Source organism: Polypterus senegalus, chromosome 3 (genome assembly GCF_016835505.1).
Source record: "Polypterus senegalus isolate Bchr_013 chromosome 3, ASM1683550v1, whole genome shotgun sequence".
Taxonomy (NCBI): Eukaryota; Metazoa; Chordata; class Cladistia; order Polypteriformes; family Polypteridae; genus Polypterus; species Polypterus senegalus.
In genome coordinates, this window is record NC_053156.1 from 127,897,335 (window position 1) to 127,921,489 (window position 24,155).

Sequence of the window (24,155 nt, forward strand, 5' to 3'; positions counted from 1 at the left end):
TACTGCAAGATTTTATTTCCATTGCCGGACATGCTTGTGTAAATTCATCCATATGTGTCAGTTTCCCAAGTCTTTATAGCTTGTGTATTCATCACCCAGTAATTAAATTGAAGTTAGGTTGTGCCATGCCACATTCTGCTATAGGTCTCTTTTTAGAGTTACCTTTTGAATTCCTGGATGTCTTGAATTCCAGATAAATGAGATCATTAAATTAATCTATTTTCTTAAACAACGACTTATTAACATTGTGAGAGATGGTCACTGTCCTTACCGGCCCTCAGGATGGAAGGACATTGGGAAAGAGCTTACACAGGGATTGTCTCCCCCAGGATGCTAGGTGGCAGTGAGCACAGGCTTGGATCCCCGCATGGGTGCCCACAAGGCATACAAGTATTTTAGCCCTACGGGAAAGCCTTCTTGGGTCTCGTTGGGGCCTGGGGGAGCTACCGGATTTGGAAGTCCCTCCAGCCTCAACCGGAACTGCTTCAGAGCTGCAGCATCATACCACCGAGTAACCATAAGCAACAGGAAATTAATGAAGTTACTTATGCTAGGAAAAGATCCTAGAAGACTGATGAAAGAGTGTTTTATGAACAGAGGAAATGTAAGGGAATGTGAAAACTGTTGTGGGGTTACGTTAATGGAACACTTGATGAAAGTTTTAGTAATAAGTGTTAGATTTTACAGCAGTGTTTATCATTCTATTTGGTGTTGGAGCCCACTTTTTCTCATGTGTCTTAGCGGTAAGATTATTATGGTAATAATAAAGGTAATAATGATGAGAGAATTAATGGTAAAAATAGAATATGGAGACACTGAAATGTGCAAATAGGTCTCTATCAGGTTTTTCTCTTTTGGCCTCTTAGCATTTTCCTCTGTGACCCTGTTGTGGATGTGCTTAGTCGGAATATCATGATGGTGAATTCTGGGGATTGTTACATGTTGATGACTTAGTAATTATGGTAGAGTCAGAGGAAGAATTACAGAAAAAGGTGATTGGGTGGCAGGGGTGTCTTGGAAGAGGAAGACTAAAAGTAAATGCTGGAAGATTTATAGTTCTTGATTAGGGGCAGATGGGGAGAGGGACAACTGTTAATATAACATAGAGCAAGTTTAGACTTGTGGAAACTTACATATATGACTGTAAAGTGGAAATTGGTGAGAAAATACATGTAGCATGGAAAATGATGAGAGCTAACTCAGATGGTGTGTGTTAAATGGATGATGGTCCATGTGAAGATAGTTATGCTGGTGTACGGTGCAGAGATATACAGAGTAAGATAAACAAGATGAGAATGCTGAGGTGGGTTTTGGAGAGTCTTTTTGAGGAACAGATTAAGCCATAAAGAGGTTAAGAGAAGGACATGAAAGGTAAAGATAAGTGAAAAAATTAAAGATGGCATGGGAATTTGGTAAGGATAAACTAGTAAGACATGACTGAGAGTACCTGGAGAAGACCTATCACAAAGAAAGTTAAGGGGAAGATAGGCTGAGATGAAAGAACTGTGTAAGGAGTGATTTGAAAGAGAAAGATGGAGGAGCTTCATCAAAGCTGCAGACTCCTAACAAAGAAGTAATGGCAGAGAAGGAAAAATGAGTAGCATACCATGCATTTTAAATTAAGTCTTAAATACTGTTATCATTATTAGTTAGATATGCCATGCAGTCATTTTAGTATTGTTCAGTACTGATTTATCAAAATAATGATATTGCTGTTTGCTGTAAAATACAGGCAATCAACACAATCTTTTAGAGTCTTGGTGACTTAACTTTGTTTTGGTGCAACACACCTCTTTAATCTGGTGTAATTGAATGTGTATTTTCCAAAATAATTAATCTGCTGTGTTATTAGAAATATATAATGCCCGTTCATTTTGGACAATCTATTAAAATGATACATGGAAAAAGTTTATTGTACTGTATGTAAAGAGTAATCCTATCTTTTTTTGTCTGAGAATGTTTGACTTTTTTATGTTTAGGTGTTTTAGAGAGTTTTGTTTTTCTAAATTTTTTTTTCTACAAAATATGATTTTCGAATAATTTTCAATATGTTTTGCAATTTATTTTTTATGCCATAATTCTATTCTGTAGTAAATCAAAAATTGTAAAAAGCAAACTTTACATAATATTTTTATTTTTACATTTTTTCAGGACTTTCCCCAACTACATGTAAAGGAAGTATATGGATTAAATCCTGCAGAACATCCTTCTGAAGATAACTTATTGATTTATCAAAGGTAGGCCTTTCCTAATTTCTCATTTTGTAGTGAGGTATTTATAGTGTGGCTTAAGTTGCATTAGTCAGCACAAAATATCAAAGAATTGCATGCAAATTATGATTTGCAATTACATTTCTGGATTTTACTTTTGATTTACAGAATACTTTTTTCTGTTTTATGATAATAGTTTATTAAATTTCTAAAAGTATATATATTACAAATTAGATAATGGTGTTACATGTTTTCTGTGTAAAGGTATTGATCCTCTAGAGCTAAATTAATAGAGCTCTAAATTTTTATTAGTGTGTACCATATCGCCATTTTGTTTTTTAGATAGGTGCTGCAATTTTGGGGTTATGTTGTTAGGATGCTTTTTTGTTGTTTGTCTGGGGATGTCATGCATGCTGATGTACCTAGCACTGCACTTTAAATTCCGAAGAAACATCTTGATTTCTGCCATGGAAGGACACTCTCTGTTAAAGTCTCTGAACAATGACTTTTGCTTATGGTTTTTACAAAGATTTTGGGGCAGCACTCAAGTTTTGACAACAGAATAAAAGGAATGTTCTGCACATTACTATTTTCTAGGTTATATTTTTATCTTCTGGTCTCTTCAAATACCTTAATGGCTTACCATCATTGTTTCTATGAAGCAAAATGGTATGAAAAAAAGTAAGAGACTTTTCTGTATTTATGTTGTTTTGTTTATTTTATGTATGTTTTATCTCCCATCTTTCTAAAAGTAAAACAGAATTGTTCACAGTAGAAATGGAAATTTTGTTGAAGCAATAACAAACAGAGGAAAAATTACTCCAATACAACAAAAATGTAAATATTAATAGTTGTGCGTTCATCACTGATACCTTTTTACTGTGAATATAGTTCATTGTTGTGTTTATAAAAGATGGCTTTTTTGGACAACTCTTTAATTTCAAATGATGTACATCTTTCTGCAGTGTTTTATTTATCAGTATACACAAGACCTTAACATAAAATTAGAAATTCATGACAGTGCTTTGTTATTTTGGGAGCTTTTGTGAATCTCGTTAATTGCTGGCTTTGGCAAAAATCAATAAATAATATAAAATGTATCTTAGTATTTTATCAAAACAATGCGGGAAATTGTAAAAGCATATTAACTTGTATTTTGTACAGACATACAAAAACACATGTTTTGAAGTCCTTCCATACATTGGCAGCTTTGAAAGAAGGTTTCTAAACATAAGCTATTTTGTAAATGTGGGTATGATTAGCTGTTTATCCATAGTATTGCTGAATAAAACTGACACCGTACTAATCAAATGGAGTGGAATTGGGAACTAAAGTAGATTGCAATGAATACATCCTAATTTACACTTATTAAATATGTATACACATTTCTTTAATTCAAGAATGAGTTTAAATGATTCAAAGTTGTTTTCCATGTTTAAGTCTCTAAGGATGTTGATAGCTTGTTTCAAGGGTTCTTTCAGGTGTGCAATCAAGAGTAATGATACAAATTCAAGATGGCACAAGGTTTTGCTGTATATTTTCAAAGAGATTTACTCAACTTTTAATAGCAGTGCACACAGCACCCACTGAAGAGAACAAGACTTACCAGACTACATTTCTATAGTAACTTATGTACTTACGGGCTTGAATGGTGTAAAATTGCTGATAGAATTCAATTACTCCTACATTTGCTGCCCAGTTTGAAAGCTGTCGAGAGGTGTGTCAATTTTAGATTTCTGGAGCAGTTATTTCCTCAGAAGTAGTTATTTCATTTTCTAAATAAAATAGCTAAATAATATTTTATTGATTCCCCAACAGTAAATACACCTACTCCCCCAGTAACATAAAACAAAAATTCATAGTTATAAAATAAGTTTATATTTTTAAAAAATATCTTAACTTTATGTAGTATATTGAAATGTGTATAGTAACATTATCTTTCTCAGCTGCCTTATTACCCTGCTATCAGTGAGGGATATATCTTAGGTCATTTGGAAAGAGCCTGCTTGACACCATCCTGGAAGCTATTATAGTTTAGGTTGATTTTTTCTGTAAATATGACACCTATATACAGTACAGGCCAAAGGTTTGGACACACCTCTTCATTCAATGTGTTTTCTTTATTTTCATGACCATTTACATCAAAACTATGAATGAACACATGTGGAGTTATGTACTTAATAAAAAAGGTGAAATAACTGAAAACATGTTTTATATTCTAGTTTCTTCAAAATAGCCACCCTTTGCTCTGATTACTGCTTTGCACACTCTTGGCATTCTCTCGATGAGCTTCAACAGGTAGTCACCTGAAATGGTTTTCACTTCACAGGTGTGCCTTATCAGGGTTATTTAGTGGAATTTCTTGCTTTATCAATGGGGTTGTGACCAGCAGTTGTGTTGTGCAGAAGTCAGGTTAGTTGGACGATCATTTATTTTTCAACAGGACAATGATCCCAAACCTCCAGGTTGTGTAAGGGCTATTTGACCAAGAAGGAGAGCGATGGAGTGCTGTAAATGGTCATGAAAATAAAGAAAACACATTGAATGAGGAGGTGTGTCCAAACGTTTGGCCTGTACTATACATAGTCAGAATGCATGTGGTTCAGTAACAGTGGTAAAATGAAAATGCAAAAGAATACATCCTTTTCTTAAACCCCTTAAAGATAAACAGTCACAGATTATATTATTTCTACAGTAATCCTAGGGTCAAACCCAAACTTATACATTGTGCCAAATAATTAGTCCTATTCATCTCTCTCAAAAGCTTTTTCTGTACTCGGCTATAATAACACCTACAGGTACTCTATTATGAATGAGGCATACTGTATATTAGATTAAACAGATGACAAAAACAGAAAAAAAGAAAACAGAATTTTTATGGCTAAGTGAAAAATACTCGATGATACAATGGATAGAGAGCATTTAGGCAAAAATATGGTAATGCGTTTTAAATTTGTTTTATATGTGTAGACTCTCAAACAAGTGGGAAAATCAATCAACATCATTGTATCAGCTATTAGCACAATATTCCAGAAGAAAATAAGTGTCTGGCTGAGCTAAATTAGCTTCACATTCCCTCTCCCTATGTATCCTATAGTGTCATATAACACATGCTGGGATCCATAGCATTATTGTAATATGGGGCTATGCCTAAAATTATTAATGTTAAATGCACTTAATCTCTGTTACATCTCTTTGAATGGTCAGGAATAATAGCTTACTAAAGTTACTAGTGTCTCCATGCTACTGCTGCATACTGGGAAGAAAAAGAAAACAGAAAAGTGTTGTTAAGAGTGGGTAATAAAGAATGAGGGTTTATGTTAAATATATAATCATATGAAAAAGTAAGTACACCCCATGCAATGTTCCTTTTTAATATGTGAACATAATGCAATTTTATCTTTATTTAAATAGTTTTTTCAATAAATGTGATGTAATGAAACAAAAAGGAAATTTGACTTTGCAATTATTTATTCAAGGAAAAAATAACAGATATGTCAAATCCATCTGTAAAAAAAGTATGTACACCTTGGCTATAATAGCTGGTATTGCCACCTTTAGTGGAAACAGCCATAAGTAGCTGTTTCTGGTAACTGTCTACCAGTCTCTGACATTGACTAGAAGAATGTTTTTTGCAGTCTACCATGCAGAATTCTTTTAGTTGTGCAACATTTGAGCTATTTCAAATGCGCCCCCCTAGCATCTTGATAGGGTTCAACTCTGGGCTTTGATTTGGTCATTCCAGAACCCCCCATTTCTTCCTTTTTAGTCATTCCTTGGTGGATTTACTTTTTATTATGTTAATGGTCATTGCCATGTTTCATTTCCATTTCTGATTGAACTTTGATCTCCTGAAAGGTGCTCTCACAATATTCTAAAACACCCACTGGTACAATTAGGAATTTATACTGAATTCTTTGATGGTCAGCTTCCAAGGCCCTGATATAGCAAAGGAGCCTCAAACCATAACATTTCTTCCACCATGCTTTACAGTTGGTATATTAGGTTTTCACCAGAACTGTCTTCTGTTACTGTGGCCAAGTAACTCTGTCTTTGCCTTGTGTGTTTAAAGTCCTGGGGCCTCATGCATAACGCCGTGCATAGAATTCGCACTATAACATGACGTAAGCACAAAAGCCGAAATGTGCTCACGCACAGAAAAATCCAGATGCAGGAATCTGTGTGTACTCCAACTTCCACGTTATTCACCTACATACATCCCGGTCAGCGTGAAAAGTAACGCTCGTGCATGCGCCTTATGTAATGCCCCAACTCCTCCCAGAATTATGCCTCTTTGAATATGCGAATCAAAATAAATCGCCCTTAAGCTCAGCCTTCTGTGAAAAGACAATGGGAAAAGCACAGGGGAAAATATAAGAATTTCAGCGAATACCAAGTGGAGGCAAAGGAAAAACATACTATTTGTTCAATTAAACCATGGTATAATCAACAAAAGGAAGCTGATCGAGTGACATAGCATGTTGGAGAAACTTGAAAGCTCAGATATCAAAGTCGCCGTGAAAAGACAAGTCGTAGCCCACCGTCTGAGTGTCATATGAAAGCTTATTAGGGTACAGAGAAAAAAAAGGCACACAGTGGGGAAAAAAGTACGAAATGTCAACTTCATTCTCAAAATTTCCACTTTATTCATGTAGTTTATTTTGTCATTAAAGTAGAACATCATAAACATCATCTTAAAATCATTTAATTAACCAGTTTCTCAAATCACATCGTAATTAAAGTAGCACATTAAATGCTTTGTTTTGTATGTGATCTTCTATGTGCTCTATGTGTGTGAATCACTACGTGCTTCTTAAACCGGCTGTCTTCCTCCAACTGGACACAGAATCCATTACATTCGTGATATTACAGCTCTCTGAATAACTAAAATACTGAGATGTATACGTTATATCATTTTCATGATGATAGGAGTTAAAGCACATTATTAAACATGGGTTTCACGGTGCAGTGATTGTGCGTGACCTTCGATGAAATTATTTATTGCAGAAGTACTCATGGGCGGCTCTAGGCTTGTGGTGCCCGCCAATGTCAATATGGTGTCTTATGCACGGTTGATGGCCACGTCCGTTGCAGACACTGCATAGCCGCCTCATGCTCATGACACAAGCGTTTAACCTTTGTTGAAATGTGCCACTGCTTTTTTTAGCTGTGCTGTTATTTTCTCTTTCTGTTTTATATTCAATATATATTGGCATGGCCGCCCCTGCAGTCCTTGCTTTTCTTTCTCCAAGTAACTGATGGCCACACAATCAGCTCTGTAAAAGATGTTAAGCCATCTTGAGCGCCAATTCTTCAAAATGTTTAAGGAACATTGAACTATCTTCGTAGTACATGTGTAATTATTCTATCCTTCACACCAGTCCCAGTGAAGAATATAGATTATTCAAATGAAGTTAAATTTTTACCTGTATAATATAATAAACATATTTTGCTACATTTCATCTTAAAAATGATATCGTCATCATATATAAATACGCGCTTTATAAAGTGGCTCAGATTGTGCAATATTATAACTGTAGTGCAAGTTTACAGTGAGGTAATTGTACTTATAAGTACAAACAGTTCTACAAGGAGCAATTGATCAAGTGCGTTTATAGTTCTTGGGATGAAACTGCGAGGTCCGTACAGGAAAGGCTTTGAAACGTTTTGCCGTGGCTGAAGTTGCATGCGTTTGATGCTGCATACCAATAATTCTCTTTCCGATCAGCTGCTGCTGTGATTCACACTCAGATACAGTGATAAAAATACTTCGAGTGGTGCAGTGAGAGTAATATGGAAAAAGATGATCCGCTGTGGCAACTCCTAACGGGAGCAGCTGAAAGAAGAAGAAGAAGAAGAAAGTGCAGTGAGAATAACAACGCTAAAGCAGTTATGGTATTTGGAATACTATGGCTATTCCCTGGACCATTATATTGTTACAAGTTAATTACAATCAGATGCATTACACTAATAAACAATATGCGGTTAGTTTCAGTGTATTTATAAAGCCGCGTCAGGAAAATAAAAGAGTAACCACACAGGAACAGTAGCATTGCTTTGACGCTGGGTGCCGCCAGTCTGCAAAACCGAGCAGAGAACTTGCGTACGACAAGGTATGAGGTACCATGGAAAAGTGCCTTGCTTGAACAAATTGGCAGTTGTCTGAACTTTCCTCCAATTGTAGATGAACTTTTGGACAGTGGAATGGCTAATTTCCCTTCCCAGACTCATAGATATCTATAAACTTCTTTCTGAAGGCATCGGAAAATGAAATTTTGTTATACACCAGGCAAGTTAATACATCTTACAATGCTTTTGGACACATCATCAGTGACATAACCTGGAATAAAGAGGTGTTTAGGAGCTCCCAGCATCAAGAACCCAGGTAGCTTTAATCAAACCCTTCCTTGTGTTTGAATAGTGTAAAAAGCAGACTACAAAATTTTCTCTGAAGCCATAGTCTTTTTGATCTTTCTAATGAGTTTTCTTTTCACCTGCAATACTCATGTAAGCCGACAGTTTAACAAAAACTTACCAGCAAGTCATGTACTTCTCAATGGATATTAACCCTGTGCCTTTCTCTGTCTCTTGTGCCTATAGATTATTTATTTCAATCCACAATCATTTTGAGGCCCTCTCTTTAGCCTTCATAATAACTTGGATGGCCCTTCTCTTGTGTACACCTATGATACCTAACAGGCTCACTGCCTTACACAAAGATCCTGTGTGATGTTTATTCTAGCCAACACTACAGTATAGTATTTAGCCACTAACCCATCATACTTCCTCTCTCTGGATTCCTCCATTTCGTCTATCCTGAGGATAGTGTGGTAGAAATCAAACATGTTAATTAAAGAAAGAAACTTATCCTCTACTTAGAACAATTCTGATAAAAACCTCTTTGAGTAAGTAATCAGACAGAAGAAAACTTGTCCATTGCATATTTAATGTTACATGCTGAAGGCATGTGCGTTGGAACTGGGGAGTCCTCTACAGCGCATCTTCAACCTGAGCCTGGAACAGGGGAGAGTCCCAAGGCTTTGGAAAACATCTTGTATCACCCCTGTCCCAAAGGTATCACGTCCTAGTGAGCTGAATGACTTCCGGCCTGTTGCTCTGACGTCACATCTGATGAAGACCATGGAGCGGCTGCTGCTTCACCACCTGAGGCCACAGGTCCGTCACGCCCTCGACCCTCTGCAGTTCGCATACCAGGAGAAGGTGGGAGCGGAGGATGCCATCATCTATATGCTACACCGATCCCTCTCCCACCTGGACAGAGGCAGTGGTGCTGTAAGAATTATGTTTTTGGACTTCTCTACCGCTTTCAACACCATCCAACCTCTGCTCCTTAGAGACAAGCTGACTGAGATGGGAGTAGACTCACACCTGGTGGCATGGATTGTGGACTATCTTACAGACAGACCTCAATATGTGCGTCTTGGGAACTGCAGGTCTGACATTGTGTTCAGCAATACAGGGGCGCCGCAGGGGACTGTACTTTCTCCGGTCCTGTTCAATCTATATACATCAGACTTCCAATATGACTCAGAGTCCTGCCACGTGCAAAAGTTCGCTGATGACACTGCTATTGTGAGCTGCATCAGGTGTGGGCAGGAGGAGGAGTACAGAAAGTTAATCAAAGACTTTGTTAAATGGTGCGACTCAAACCACTTACACCTTAACACCAGCAAGACCAAGGAGCTGGTGGTCGATATTAGGAGGCCTAGGCCCCTCATGGACCCTGTGATCATCAGAGGTGACTGTGTGCAGAGGGTGCAGACCTATAAATATCTGGGAGTGCAGCTGGATGACAAATTGGACTGGACTGCCAATACTGATGCTCTATGCAAGAAAGGTCAGAGCAGACTATACTTTCTGAGAAGGTTGGCATCCTTCAACATCTGCAGGAAGATGCGGCAGATGTTCTACCAGACAGTTGTGGCGAGTGCCCTCTTCTACGCGGTGGTGTGCTGGGGTGGCAGCATAAAGATGAAAGACGCCTCACGCCTGGACAAACTTGTTAAGAAGGCAGGCTGTATTGTAGGAGTAAAGCTGGACAGTTTAACATCTGTGGCAGAGCGACGGGCATTAAGCAAATTCCTGTCAATCATGAATAATCCACTGCATCCACTGAACAGTGTCATCTCCAGGCAGAGGAGTAGCTTCAGTGACAGACTTTTGTCACTGTCTTGCACCACTGATAGACTGAGGAGATCGTTCCTCCCCCACACTATGCGACTCTTCAATTCCACCCGGGGGAGTAAATGCTAACATTAATTTTATTTTTCTTTTTTTCTTTTTTTTCATTTTTTCATTTTTATTACTATTTAATTTAATATTGTTTCTTTGCATCAGTATACTGCTGCTGGATTATGTGAATTTCCCCTTGGGATTAATAAAGTATCTATCTATCTATCTATCTATCTATCTATTCTATCTATCTATCTGTCTGTCTGTCTATCTATCTATCTATCTATCTATCTATCTATCTATCTATCTATCTATCTATCTATCTATCTATCTATCTATCTATCTATCTATCTATCTATCTATCTTTAATTACCCTTCAGCAAATGCTTTAAGAGGGAGCATTCATCACAGCAGTCTGTTACAGAATGATCAAAAAAGTAAGGATAGAGGTCTGTTTCATAAACAACTGAATTTGCATAACAATGCTGAATTAATTTTTACATGTTGTACTCTGATTGGTTAAAAGACATAAGGTGCTTTAGCACAGAGGACAACCAGCCTAAAATAAAAGCACTTTATTATATATTATAAAGCACTCCATTATATCCTTGTTCTTCAATACCCATTGAATTCAGCTCTTATACTGTTATGTAAACTGTATACATGTTAACTAGCAAGTCTTACTTGGTGGATTAAATAACATTACATCTGCCAGTTTCTTGAATCACCCCACTGGAACATTCTGCTTGTTTACTTGACCATTTCAGCAGTGTCTTTATGACATTTCTAAAACAAATGTTTATATATTTCACTGTGCACTGCAAACTAAAGTACTTAACTATTGTAACCTCCATATTATTCTCTCACAATAGTCAACTCAAGCAAAATAACTTACTTTGCTGTTTTAGGCCATAGAACAATATATAGCCTGTCTGTGGTTTATGGAATATTGTCTAGAAATCTGAGCTGCTTTCCAGTGTCAAACTTCAGTTCCAGTCTCTCATCATTGCAGGGACATCAGTGGATGCCTTCTTCAGAAGCTGTAGACTCTCTTCTGCTTTGATGAATGTAATTACAGTCATGGCTGAAATTATCGGCACCCCTGGAATTTTCCCAGAAAATGTACCATTTCTCCCAGAAAATTGTTGCAGTTACAAATCTTTTGGTATACACATGTTTATTTCCTTTATGTGCATTGGTACAACAAAAAAACAGAGAAAAAGAAGCCAAATCTGAAATCATTTCACACAAAACTTAAAAACCAGGCTGGACAAAATTATTGGCACCCACAACTTAATATTTGGTTGTACGACCTTTGGGAAAAAATAACTGCAATTAAGCGCTTCCTATAACCATCAACAAGCTTGTTACAACTCTGAACTGGAATTTCCAACCACTCTTCTTTTGCAAACTGCTCAAGGTCTCTCAGATTTGAAGGGTGCCTTCTCCCAACAGCAATTTTGAGATCTCTCCATAAGTGTTCAATCGGATTTAGATCCGGACTCATTGCTGGACACTTCAGAACTCTCCAGTGCTTTGTCTTCAACCATTTCTGGGTGCTTTTAGAGGTATGTTTGGGTCATTGTCCTGCTGGAACACACATGACCTCTGACACAGACCCAGCTTTCTGACACTGGGCCCTACATTGCGCCCCCATATCTTTTGGTAGTCCTCAGTTTTAATGATGCCTTGCACATAGTCAAGGCCTCCAGTGCCAGAGGCAGCAAAACATCCCCAAAACATCTTAGAACCTCCACCATGTTTAACTGTAGGTACTGTGTTCATTTCTTCGTAGGCTTCATTCCGTTTTCTGTAAACAGTAGAATGATGAGCTTTACCAAAAAGTTCTACCTTGGTCTCATCTGTCCACAAGACGTTTGCCCAGAAGGATTTTGGCTTCCTCAAGTACATTTTGGCAAACTCCAGTCTGGCTTTTTTTATGTTTCTGTGTCAGCAGTGGGGTTTTCCCGGCTCTCCTGCAATAGCGTTTCATTTCATTCAGATGTCGATGGATAGTTCGAGCTGACACTGTTGCATCCTGAGTCTGCAGAACAGCTTGAATATGTTTTGAAGTTGTTTGGGGCTGTTTATCCACCATTCTGACTATCCTTCGTTGCAGTCTTTTATCAATTTTTCTCTTCCATCCACATCCAGGGAGATTAGCTACAGTGCCACGTATTGTGAACTTCAAGCACAGACATGAAGATCTCTGGAGATGGACTTGTAGCCTTGAGATTCTTGATATTTTTCCACAATTTTTGTTCTCAAGTCCTCAGACAATTCTCTGCTCTTCTTTTTGTTCTCCATGCTTAGTGTGGCACACTCAGACACACAACAGAAAGGTTGAGTCAACTTTTCTCCATTTTAACTGGCTTCAGGTGTGATTGCTATATTGCCAGCACCTGTTTCTTGCCAAAGGTGAGTTCAAATGAGCATCATATGCTTGAAATAAAACGATTTACCAACAACTTTGAAAAGGTGCCAATAATTTTGTCCGACCCATTTTTGGAGTTCTGTGTGACATGATGTCACATTTGGCTTTTTTTCTCTGTTTTTTGTGTTGTTCCAATGCACATAAAGGAAATAAACATATGTATACCAAAACATTTGTAATTGCAACAATTTTCTGGGAGAAATGGTACATTTTCTGGGAAAATTCCAGGGTTGCCGATAATTTCGGCCATGACTGTAGCTGTGTTGCAGGATGCACATGTTTGCTATGAGTTACAGATGATAATCCTAAATAACTTTTGGCACCTCGTCATGGTATGATTGATAGCGTTTTCGGCCAAGTTTTTTAAACAGTAACTTAAATTAGTATTAACTGCATCATACATTTAAACTTAAGTGTTATAATCACATATCAGTGTTACTTTATTATGGTATATAGATGTGTTGCATATAATGTTTCCTTTCCAATGTCAAATATTAGGGCTAGAAGTACACCTATATATGGCAAGCCAAATTAACATTTAGAGATATCTCAAAATAAATTTTGGATATCTTAAAATGTAATTTACTTTTTAAGATATCTGAAACTCGCTTTGAGATATCTTAAAATAATTTCCTTTACATTTTAAGATATCTGCAATACATTTTGAGATATCTCAAATGTATTTCAAGATATCTCAAATACAGTTTCAGATATCTCAAAATAATTGTGTCTGCATTTCAAGATATCTCAAATGAATTTTCAGATATCTTAAATTGACCTTTCATGCATTTTAAGATATCTTAAATGCATTTCAAGATATCTCAAAATCATTTCCTGTAAAATTGCCTATTATTTCAATGGGACTACTTGTTTATTATAAGATATCTTAAAATGTATTTGAGATATCTTGAAATGTGCAGGAAGTAATTTTAAGATATCTTGAAATGTATTTGAGATATCTGAAAATGGACAGGAAGCTGTTTCAAGATATCTGGAAATGTATTTGAGATATCTTAAATTGTATTGTAGATATCTGAAAATGCTATTGAGATATCTTGAAATAATTGAGTGTCCTTTTAAAGATATCTTAAAATACATTTTAGATATCTTGAAATATAATTTGAGATATCTTGAAATACATTGTTAGATATCTGAAATGGAGCAGAGACCCATTTTAAGATATCATGAAATTAATTTTAGATATCTAAAAATGTATTTCAGATATCTGAAAAAAATGAATTTCAAGATATCTTGAATGCTTTTTAAGATATCTAAATTATATTTCGAGATATCTCAAAATAACTTCCTTCTCATTTTAAGATATCCCAAATTCATTTTGAGATATCTGAAATGCATTTTCAGATATCTTAAAATGACTTCCTGCACATTTCAAGATATCTCAAATACATTTCAAGATATCTTAAAATAACTTCCTGTGTATTGCAAGATATCTCAAATTCATTTTGAGATATCTCGAAATAGACAGGAAGTCCCATTGAAAGAATAGGAAATGTTACAGGAAGTATTTTTGAGATATCTCAAAATGTATTTGAGATATCTTGAAATGCACAGGAAGTTATTTTAAGATATCTTGAAATGTATTTGCGATATCTCAAAATGCACAGGAACGTATTTCAAGATATCTCGAATTGCATTAAAGATATCTTAAAATGCATTTCAGATATTTCAAAATGTACAGCATATCATTTCAAGATATCTTGAAATCTATTTAAGATATCATAAAATGCTTTTAGATATCTTAAAATAGATGCATTTTTAGATATCTGTAAGTCAATTTGAGATATCTAAAATGCATTTCCAGATATCTTAAAATCCATTTTGAGATATCTCTAAATGTTAATTCGGCTTGCCATACCTATAACATTTCTTAAAAGTCAATATTATTGTCAAATGCAATAGGTTATACTATAAACCAATATAACTACTTTTAATAGTAAAAAGTGTGCTATATTTTCAGCTGTAGATGTTTGTTAATAAATTTATATTTCCCACTAGCTTAAATACCGAGCATTGACCGGGAGGAAAATAAAGTGTTTTTTTTAATTGTTGGAGAATAATATAATTAAAAAAAACCCCACAACTATATATATATATATATATATATATATATATATATATATATATATAGTGCATCCGGAAAGTATTCATAGCACATCACTTTTTCCACATTTTGTTATGTTACAGCCTTATTCCAAAATGGATTAAATTCATTTTTTCCTCAGAATTCTACACACAACACCCCATAATGACAACATGAAAAAAGTTTACTTGAGGTTTTTGCAAATTTATTAAAAATAAAAAAATCGAGAAAGCACATGTACAGTACATAAGTATTCACAGCCTTTATCATGAAGCTCAAAATTTAGCTCAGATGCATCCTGTTTCCCTGATTATCCTTGAGATGTTTCTGCAACTTAATTGGAATCCACCTGTGGTAAATTCAGTTGATTGGACATGATTTGGAAAGGCACACACCTGTTTATATAAGGTCCCACAGTTGACAGTTCATTTCAGATCACAAACCAAGCATGAAATCAAAGGAATTGTCTGTAGACCTCTGAGACAGGATTTTCTAGAGGCACAAATCTGGGGAAGGTTACAGAAAAAATTCTGCTTTTAATTTCCCAATGAGCACAGTGGCCTCCATCATCCGTAAGTGGAAGAAGTTCGTAACCACCAGGACTCTTCCTAGTGCTGGTCGGCCATCTAAACTGAGCGATCAGGGGAGAAGGGCCTTAGTCAGGTAGGTGACCAAGAACCCGATTGTCACTCTGTCAGCGCTCCAGAGGTCCTCTGTGGAGAGAGGAGAACCTTCCAGAAGGACAATCATCTCTGCAGCAATCCACCAATGAGGCCTGTATGGTAGAGTGGCCAGACGGAAGCCACTCCTTAGCAAAAGGCACATGGCACCCCGCCTGCAGTTTGCCAAAAGGCACCTGAAGGACTCTCAGACCATGAGAAACAAAATTCTCTGGTCTGATGAGACAAAGCTGGAACTCTTTGGTGTGAATGCCAGGCGTCACGTTTGGAGGAAACCAGGCACTGCTCATCACCAGGCCAATACCATCCCTACAGTGAAGTATGGTGGTGGCAGCATCATGCTGTGGGGATGTCTTTCAACGGCAGGAACTGGGAGACTAGTCAGGATAAAGGGAAAGATGACTGCAGCAATGTACAGAGACATCCTGGATGAAAACCTGCTCCAGAGCGCTCTTGACCTCAGACTGGGGCGACAGTTCATCTTTCAGCAGGACAATGACCCTAAGCACACAGGGGTGGCTTCAGGACAACTCTGTGAATGTCCTTGAATGGCCCAGACTTGAATCCGATTGAACATCTCTGGAGAGATCTTAAAATGGCTGTGCACCAACGCTTCCCATCCAACCTGATGGAGCTTGAGAGGTGCTGCAAAGAGGAATGGGTGAAACTGGCCAAGGATAGGTGTGCCAAACTTGTGGCATTGACAAAGTATTGAGCAAAGGCTGTGAATACTTATGTACATGTGATTTCTCAGTTTTTTTTATTTTTAATAAATTTGCAAAAACTTCAAGTAAACCTTTTTCACATTGTAATTATGGGGAGTTGTGTGTAGAATTCTGAGGAAAAAAATGAATTTAATCCATTTTGGAATTAGGCTGTAACATAACAAAATGTGGAAAAAGTGATGCGCTGTGAATATTTTCCGGATGTACTGTGTGTGTGTATATATATATATATATATATATATATATATATATATATATATATATATATATATATATATACATATACATATACATATATAAAGCTAGTTATACAGTATATTGTGAAGGACATGGATGTACTGACATTCCGTCCAGGCTTGATTGAGCTTCATTGCCTAGATAAGAGGATGTTATAATGAAAATCAGTGGGAGATTGCCTCCTGGGGACATTATTTATTCTCTCCTGTACGCTGTATGGCAGCATTCCTCCCATTGTACTCCCATTCAAACACCCAAGGCATTGTATAGAAACTGTAGTTCCAATAGAAGGAGTTGCTGAAGGAGAAGTTCCCAAGTTCTTAGGAACTTTGTCTACCTGACCTGTAAGTACTTCTTGGATGCAGTGTTGTGACACCAAAAGTACTGGTATAAAAAAATGCTTCTCCACCACATTCAGTGAGTGAGAGTTGGGGGGAAAGTAGGGCAACACTCAGTGGGAGTAGAGCCGGAGGACAGAACTGTTTGTTTTTCAGAAAAGCTTGTGGAATGTATATTTTGTTAAAATAAATCTGTTTATTTGAACCCAGGATTCTGTTTGGTCTAGTTATATATGAGGTCTGCAAGCCTGTAATGCACCCTAGCAACTACTATATATACACCGTGGATCGAGACTGTACCATTGCCAGGCTGTGACTGGGAAGTTCATCAACCGCATTTGTTTTGGAATATGCCAGCCTGATCAGGATAATGGTATTAAAAATATCTTGACATAAACTCTGTATATGAATCTGTGCACAGCAAACTGTTAACCATTAGCGTCACTATGCTTAATACAAGGCCTATCAGTTTTAAAGCACTGGTATAGTCTGAGTTATGGACTGCAACCTTTTTATGTTGTGCTTAACTGAAACATGGCAAAAACCTAATGAGTTTGCATCTGTAATGAAGGTTAGTCAGTCCAGTTTCTTTACCAGCGATTCAGAGCTCAGATCAGGATGGAGGACTTGCTGTAATTGTTTAATCTGAACTAAACATCAAAAAAATAACATTTATTGGCCTTCGAGTGTTGGGCTGTAAAACAGATAACAAAATCTGGTCCTATTCTATGTATTCTCTGTCGTCCTTCAAAATACAATGGACTTTTTTAACTGAACTGAGTGAACTACAAACTCCATTATCTTTCCCAGACAGTCATTCTTGTAGGTGATTTTAATATCTATATTGACATTTCTACATGTAATCTAATACATAGAGAAAGATTTTGCTTTATTTCTCATTTTAGTTATGTTCTGTACAGATTGGGAAAGGGTTTTGTTCATTTGTGGTTTTGATAATATTATATACCAGCGAAAAATTATAAGTGATATAAAATATCGCCTGATGGAAGGACAAAGAGATAGTGGTTAAACATTGCAGTTTGTTTGGCAGACGGCATCATGAATATTTTGTGCATTTTCATTAGGGTAACCCCAGAAAAATGTCCAAACCAAGGAATTGTTCACACCAGTGCAAATATGTCATGATCATTTATGTTGTTGCCATATCTGCATTGCTTTCTTTCCAGGTACAGTACTCTAGTTTTCCTACATGCCAAGCATGTATGCATCTGCATGAAGTCATGTCATGTTTCACTCTCACAATTTTTGTTTAAAGTCTTCCCTTAGGATTTATTTGTTGGCCATTTTGAAAGTTGAACTTGCACAAATATTAAAATTAGAGCACATGAAGCTTATAAAATTGTTTTAAATCTAAAATTATACTTTGTAAATTCATGAATATTTGAACTCCTTTCCACTGTCAAAAGTTGATGCCTACTTGCTACTGTTTTATTTTCTGACCATCATTTCACCAAACTACATATAATTCATTAATTAATTACTGGATTATATGTCACTGCCTTGAGTGTGCTATAGTGGGATTTTCGTTGAAACGGGTTGCTTTGAAAGAAGCCTTATTACTTATGGTAGGTGATGAGTTTTGGGATGTACAATATGTATTGGTTTAACTTTTGTTCTGTTTTTCCAGTGGTATTCATTTTAAATTACTACCACTTGGTGGTTAAAAAAAATCAAATGTTGATGATAGCCAGCTTTCAGTTATATGGAACTTGTAAAAGGTATAAATCAATGTTTAAAATGTAAAATAGCGTTTCATACAAAGGCAGTTTACTTCACTTTAACAGGATTAGACAAGATAAGTTTAAATGGAAGACCTGGTAGTTTTACTGATTTTGTTTCTGTTATAGTTACCATTGAAATTTTTTGAATGAAACTTGCAAAGTACATGTTATTCAAATGTTATCTTGAAAACTGTATACAAATAAAAAAATTAAATAAACACACTAGCAAGATTGCATTTTAGAGAGTTCCAATATAAAATGTGTAGTATTATGGAGAAAAAACTAAAAGTAAGTATAATACATTGTTTTTTAGCTTTTATTTCATCTCAGGATCTAAGGGAAAAAGAAACCAAAATTCTGGTATGTAAAAACAGTTTTAGATATTCTGGCTTAGTGTTTTCCCTTTCCTTCTAGGTATCTTTGTTATGGGTTATTTTCCTTAAAATGTTCAGGGAATATAGACATTCCATCTGCTGTCTCCCTCTGACACTGAAATGACAATCTGATGTCATTCTTGGTAACAACCATCATTCAAAACTGGTGTTTTACTGCCATGTGTTTAAGACCTGTTATTTTAGATGGTGATGTTCTTGCAATATTATTTATTTTACATATTTTACTGATAAAACTTCATAAAATAGATTTTTTCAAAAATTAATTTTATTGCCCTGACATTTGAAATTAATGCAATGTAATTTAACACTCTAACCAGTTGTTAATTGTAAATTATTCCACTCTTAGATTTGTTGTTCTTGGACAAAATCAGCATAAGGTTGAGAGAAGAAACCAGATGCTGGATGCAAAACATGCAGAAGCAATGATAAGCCTGTGAGTATCATGCTTGCTTTCTCTATAAAAGACCTCATTGTCTAGAGCAGGGGTGTCAAACTCCAGGCCTGGAGGTGCCGCAATGGCTGCAGGTTTTCTTTCTGACCCTTTCCCTAATCATTGACCAATTTTCACTGCTAATTAAGTCCTTTTCCCTTCATTATAATAGCTCTGTTTTTAAGGATTCAGTACTTTAAATTTATTTGTTTCTTCATGAAATGGCAGCCAACAACAAGCCAACAGATGAGCAACTAAACTGAGATTTCAAACTCCAACCAATTACCCTCCAACCAATCTATTAATGAGAAGCTGATTCTTGCTGTTTATTAATCCCGTTATTTAATTTTGTGGTCTGTTGCTGCTCTCATTCTGCCACAGCAGACATTTCCAAAACTGTTGATTTTCTGTTCGTCAAACTGTTTTGGTGACCTGATAGATCAACCTTACTGAGCCCTTCACTTTTCTTTATTTTCAGATATTGTGTGATGGGCACAGGTGAGCTAGTCATGTGGCGGCTCGTTTTGTGTCTCATTATTGTTTGGCTGATAATTAAAAAAGAGACAACTAAAGGGCCTGAGACAAGTTAATTAAAACTAAAGCAAAAGAAGTTAATTAGCAGCAAAAACTGGTCACTAATGAAGAAGGTGGTTAGAATAAAAACCTGCAGCCACTGCGGCCCTCCAGGCCTGGAGTTCGACACCTGTGGTCTAGAGTTATATAAAAATGTATTTTCTGCATCATTATGTTGTAGTCAGTGAATTAATTTGGTCATATAATACACATTCATTTATTGTGTAACATACTGCTTTTACTTTAGTTCCTTATACTCTAAATATAAAATGTTTTACGCTGAAACACAGGTTAAACATAAGTGCTAAGGTCATTCAAATAAATAATGAGAAGTAATTGTTTGAATATTATGGAAATTGTAAAAGAAGATAACTGAATTGAATAATTAGAAATCTTTTAATGAATTGATTGCTCAAGGTATAGTGCTTAAAATAGGTTAACTGAGAAAAACTTGTGTTCTTATAGAGGGAGAGGTAACAATAGTGAGTTTGTATTACATCAAGTGGCATTTTGATTTGTAAAAAGAATTTGCACTTTCTTAATTTGTTCTGCACTATTCGGTCATAAAAAATGCTTTGTGAACTAAAGCAGTTAACTAGTGCTAAAGTTACAAAAAGCTGTAATGGTTCCATTATTTACCATTTGAAAGTTAATCAGTGGCAGGCAAATAAATTTTATTTTAGAAATTTTTAAAATTCAACATGCAAGAAATAAAAAAATAGATACATATGTATAGTGGTAATGAAAAAAACTAGAAAGTTCAACAAAAAGACTTGGGAGTGCTAATTAAAAAATGAAATAAGGATGCAGAATTATACTGTATGACTATAGATGTTATGCTCAAAAATATTATCTATACTAATAAAAGGCAAAGCCCTCACTGACTCACTGACTCACTCACTCACTCACTCACTCACTCACTCACTCACTCACTCACTCACTCACTCACTCACTGACTGACTGACTCACTCATCACTAATTCTCCAACTTCCCATGTAGGTAGAAGGCTGAAATTTGGCAGGCTTATTCCTTACAGCTTTCTTACAAAAGTTGGGCAGGTTTCATTTCGAAATTCTAGGAGTAATGGTAATAACTGGAAGGTATTTTTCTCCATTTACTGTAATAGAGTTGAGCTCGAAAGACGTGGGGGCGGAGTTTCGTGTGACATCATCACGCCTCCCACGTAATCACGTGAACTGACTGCCAACGCAGTGCGTAGAAAACCAGGCAGACCTCCAAAAAGCGCTGAAGAAAACATGCATTATATAATTGAGAAGGCAGCGAAACAATAAGAAGCGAGCGAGTGACATATACTACCATATTCATGAGTGCTGCTACTTCGGAAAGAAAGCAAGGTGTAAACCTAAACTTTAAATTAAGTTCATAGACAGGCTGCCGCTGGCGTTTCCCATGCCCACGGGTAATGCGAGATACAAGTTTAATGACAGGACGCAGGATATAAACGAGAGTTTTGATCGATTGTAACTAAGTTAAAATTGCAGGTAAAGGGCTGTGCTTATGCAAATTCCGAGAGACTGTGTTTGTGGGGGATTGACAGTTAAGGCGGGTGGGGAGTCACGTCATCATCTCCCCTCCCATTCACCTCAATTCGCTCTGAGCTGAGCTCCGAAGCTAACGCAGTCTTACAGAAGTGACTTTGTGATGCTGCTACCAAATACTCACAGAAAAATCCACAAGTTAGTACACACGCTGTCTGTTGTTTCTCCACACTGAATCCTCCAGGCACTACTTACAAAAGGTTACATTGACAATCGTGTTACGTTATTTTTCAAATGTTTCCTTTTCTTAGCACAAGCACAGCTGAGAAGCTTCGATGCATGTGCTCCACAACGCGTTAAAAAATAATGCATTTAATCACACTTTGCATTAAAAGCAAAGGGGAACTTTTGTCAATGCATGATTTCCTGGTACACCGATTACATTGATCAGCGCATCCCGATTCATTTTACCTTTGCACCCCCTTGGTTTGAGAAGAAGTATGAAAAAAATATGAGGTTAACACAGAAAAACAGATCACCTATTCAAGCTTTATGAATAATCGATTCGCCATCAATAATTGTTTTGGTAAAGCCATACTCAGTGTAATCCTCCTTCCATTTTATAATTTTTCCGCCACTAGCCATGATTAAATGAACGGTAAAAAAGTAAGAGCGAAGCGAGGGTGACTTATTTAGGCAGGCATATATATGACAGCAACACTCATGACAATGTCAATCATGTTACGTTATTATTAAAATGTTTCCTTTTCTTTTTCATTACTTCTTTAACACACTACTTCTCCGCTGCGAGGCGCGGGTATTTTGCTATATATATATATGAATGACCTCCAAAGAGCACTGAGACTTTTGATATCTTGAATGTGTCTGCAAAAACTGCTGTCTCCTGCACAGCCAAAGTCGAGCAGCCGCCGTGCGCGCATAGCTGTGCCGGGCTTTGACACGCTGACTGCGCTTCTACCTTAAGTCAAAGTGAGCACTTTTAATTTTTTTTAATCCTCCCTGTAAGCTATAGCCCAGACAAGTGCAAACACGGGACCCCTTTTCTACACCGCGCCAAACTAATATTAAGGCGATTCCCACTTTCTTTTGCACGTATACAATTATGAGGTCGTCAGCTCGGATTATGAAGACACGCACACGAGTGGAGGACTGACAGTGCCATCACAGCCGATTAATGGCAGGGACGTCTCACCAGTCTACACAAGCTGCTGTTAGTACTACTTACCTGTTGTGTTACACAGTCTTTAAAATGTAGTTTACCCGCAACCACTCCAGTAGTGCTCAATGTACCTGTACTTCTTAAAACGTTAATGTTTTACTGTTTAATAACTTATAGACTATATTTTATTATTTTTCCTTTGCAATCAGTGACCAAATCTATACACACACACACATAGACACATACATATATATACTTGTGTGTATGTTTTTTATGTATGTGTGTATATATATATATATGTATGTAGACTCAAACCCATTATGACAGCAGCAATCCAAGCTGTGTGAAAACAGTAAAAAGGAGGCTTGTCAGACGTCGTGGTACATTTTCTGATGCAGGTAGACGAAAACAACTTCGTGACGCTGCCGCCAAATACACAAAACAATTACTTTGACAATCATGTTACATTATTTTTAAAATGTTTCCCTTTCTTTTTCATAACCTCTTTAACACATGACATCGCTGCGAAGCGTGGGTATTTTGCTATATATATATAACACAGCGACACTCATAACAGTAACAAAACAATTACATTGACAATCATGTTACGTTATTTTCAAAATGTTACCTTTTGTTTCTCTTTCCTTCTTTAACACACTACTTCTCCGCTGCGAAGCACGGGTATTCTGCTAGTCTATAATAATAAAAGGCAATGCCCTCACTGACTGACTGACTGACTTACTGACTGACTCATCACTAATTCTCCAACTTCCCATGTAGGTAGAAGTCTGAAATTTGGCAGGCTTATTCCTTACAGCTTACTTACAAAAGTTAAGCAGGTTTCATTTCGAAATTCTACACGTAACGGTCATAACGGTCGACAACGTCCGCCATGTTGAACTTTTTTATTTATGGCCCCATCTTCACGAAATTTGGTAGGCGGCTTCATTGCGCTAACCGAAACCGATGTACTTACTTATTTCAATGGTATGACACCACTGTCGGCCGCCATATTGAACTTGCCAACGTCACCAATTTTCAAACTTCCCGTGTAGGTAGAAGGCTGACCCCACCTTCACGAAATTTGGTAGGTGGCTTCCCTGCGCCAACCAAAACCAACGTACGTGCTTATTTCGGTGGTATGATGCCACTCTCGGCCGCCATATTGAATTTTCCAAACGTCACTAATTCTCCAACTTCCCGTGTAGGTAGAAGGCTAAAATTTGGCAGGCCCATTCCTTACAGCTTACTTACAAAAGTTAAGCAAGTTTCATTTCAAAAGTCTATGCGTAACGGTCATAACGGTCAACAACGTTCGCCATATTGAACTTTCTTATTCATGGCCCCATCTTCACGAAATTTGGTAGGTGGCTTCTTTGCACTAACCGAAACCAATGTACATGCTAATTTCGGTGGTA

The 24,155-nt window shown here is 36.7% G+C and overlaps 1 protein-coding gene across 5 annotated transcripts in view; it reads left to right on the forward strand.

The window, feature by feature from the left end:
* Positions 1–24,155, forward strand: part of fig4a (FIG4 phosphoinositide 5-phosphatase a) — a 340,932-nt gene that overhangs the window by 237,931 nt on the left and 78,846 nt on the right. For all 5 annotated transcript variants that reach the window (XM_039747917.1, XM_039747913.1, XM_039747915.1 and 2 more), the window contains exons 22-23: positions 2,152–2,237; positions 19,402–19,488. In XM_039747917.1, coding sequence (XP_039603851.1) covers positions 2,152–2,237; positions 19,402–19,488 — 173 coding nt within the window. The remainder of the gene's footprint in view (positions 1–2,151; positions 2,238–19,401; positions 19,489–24,155) is intronic.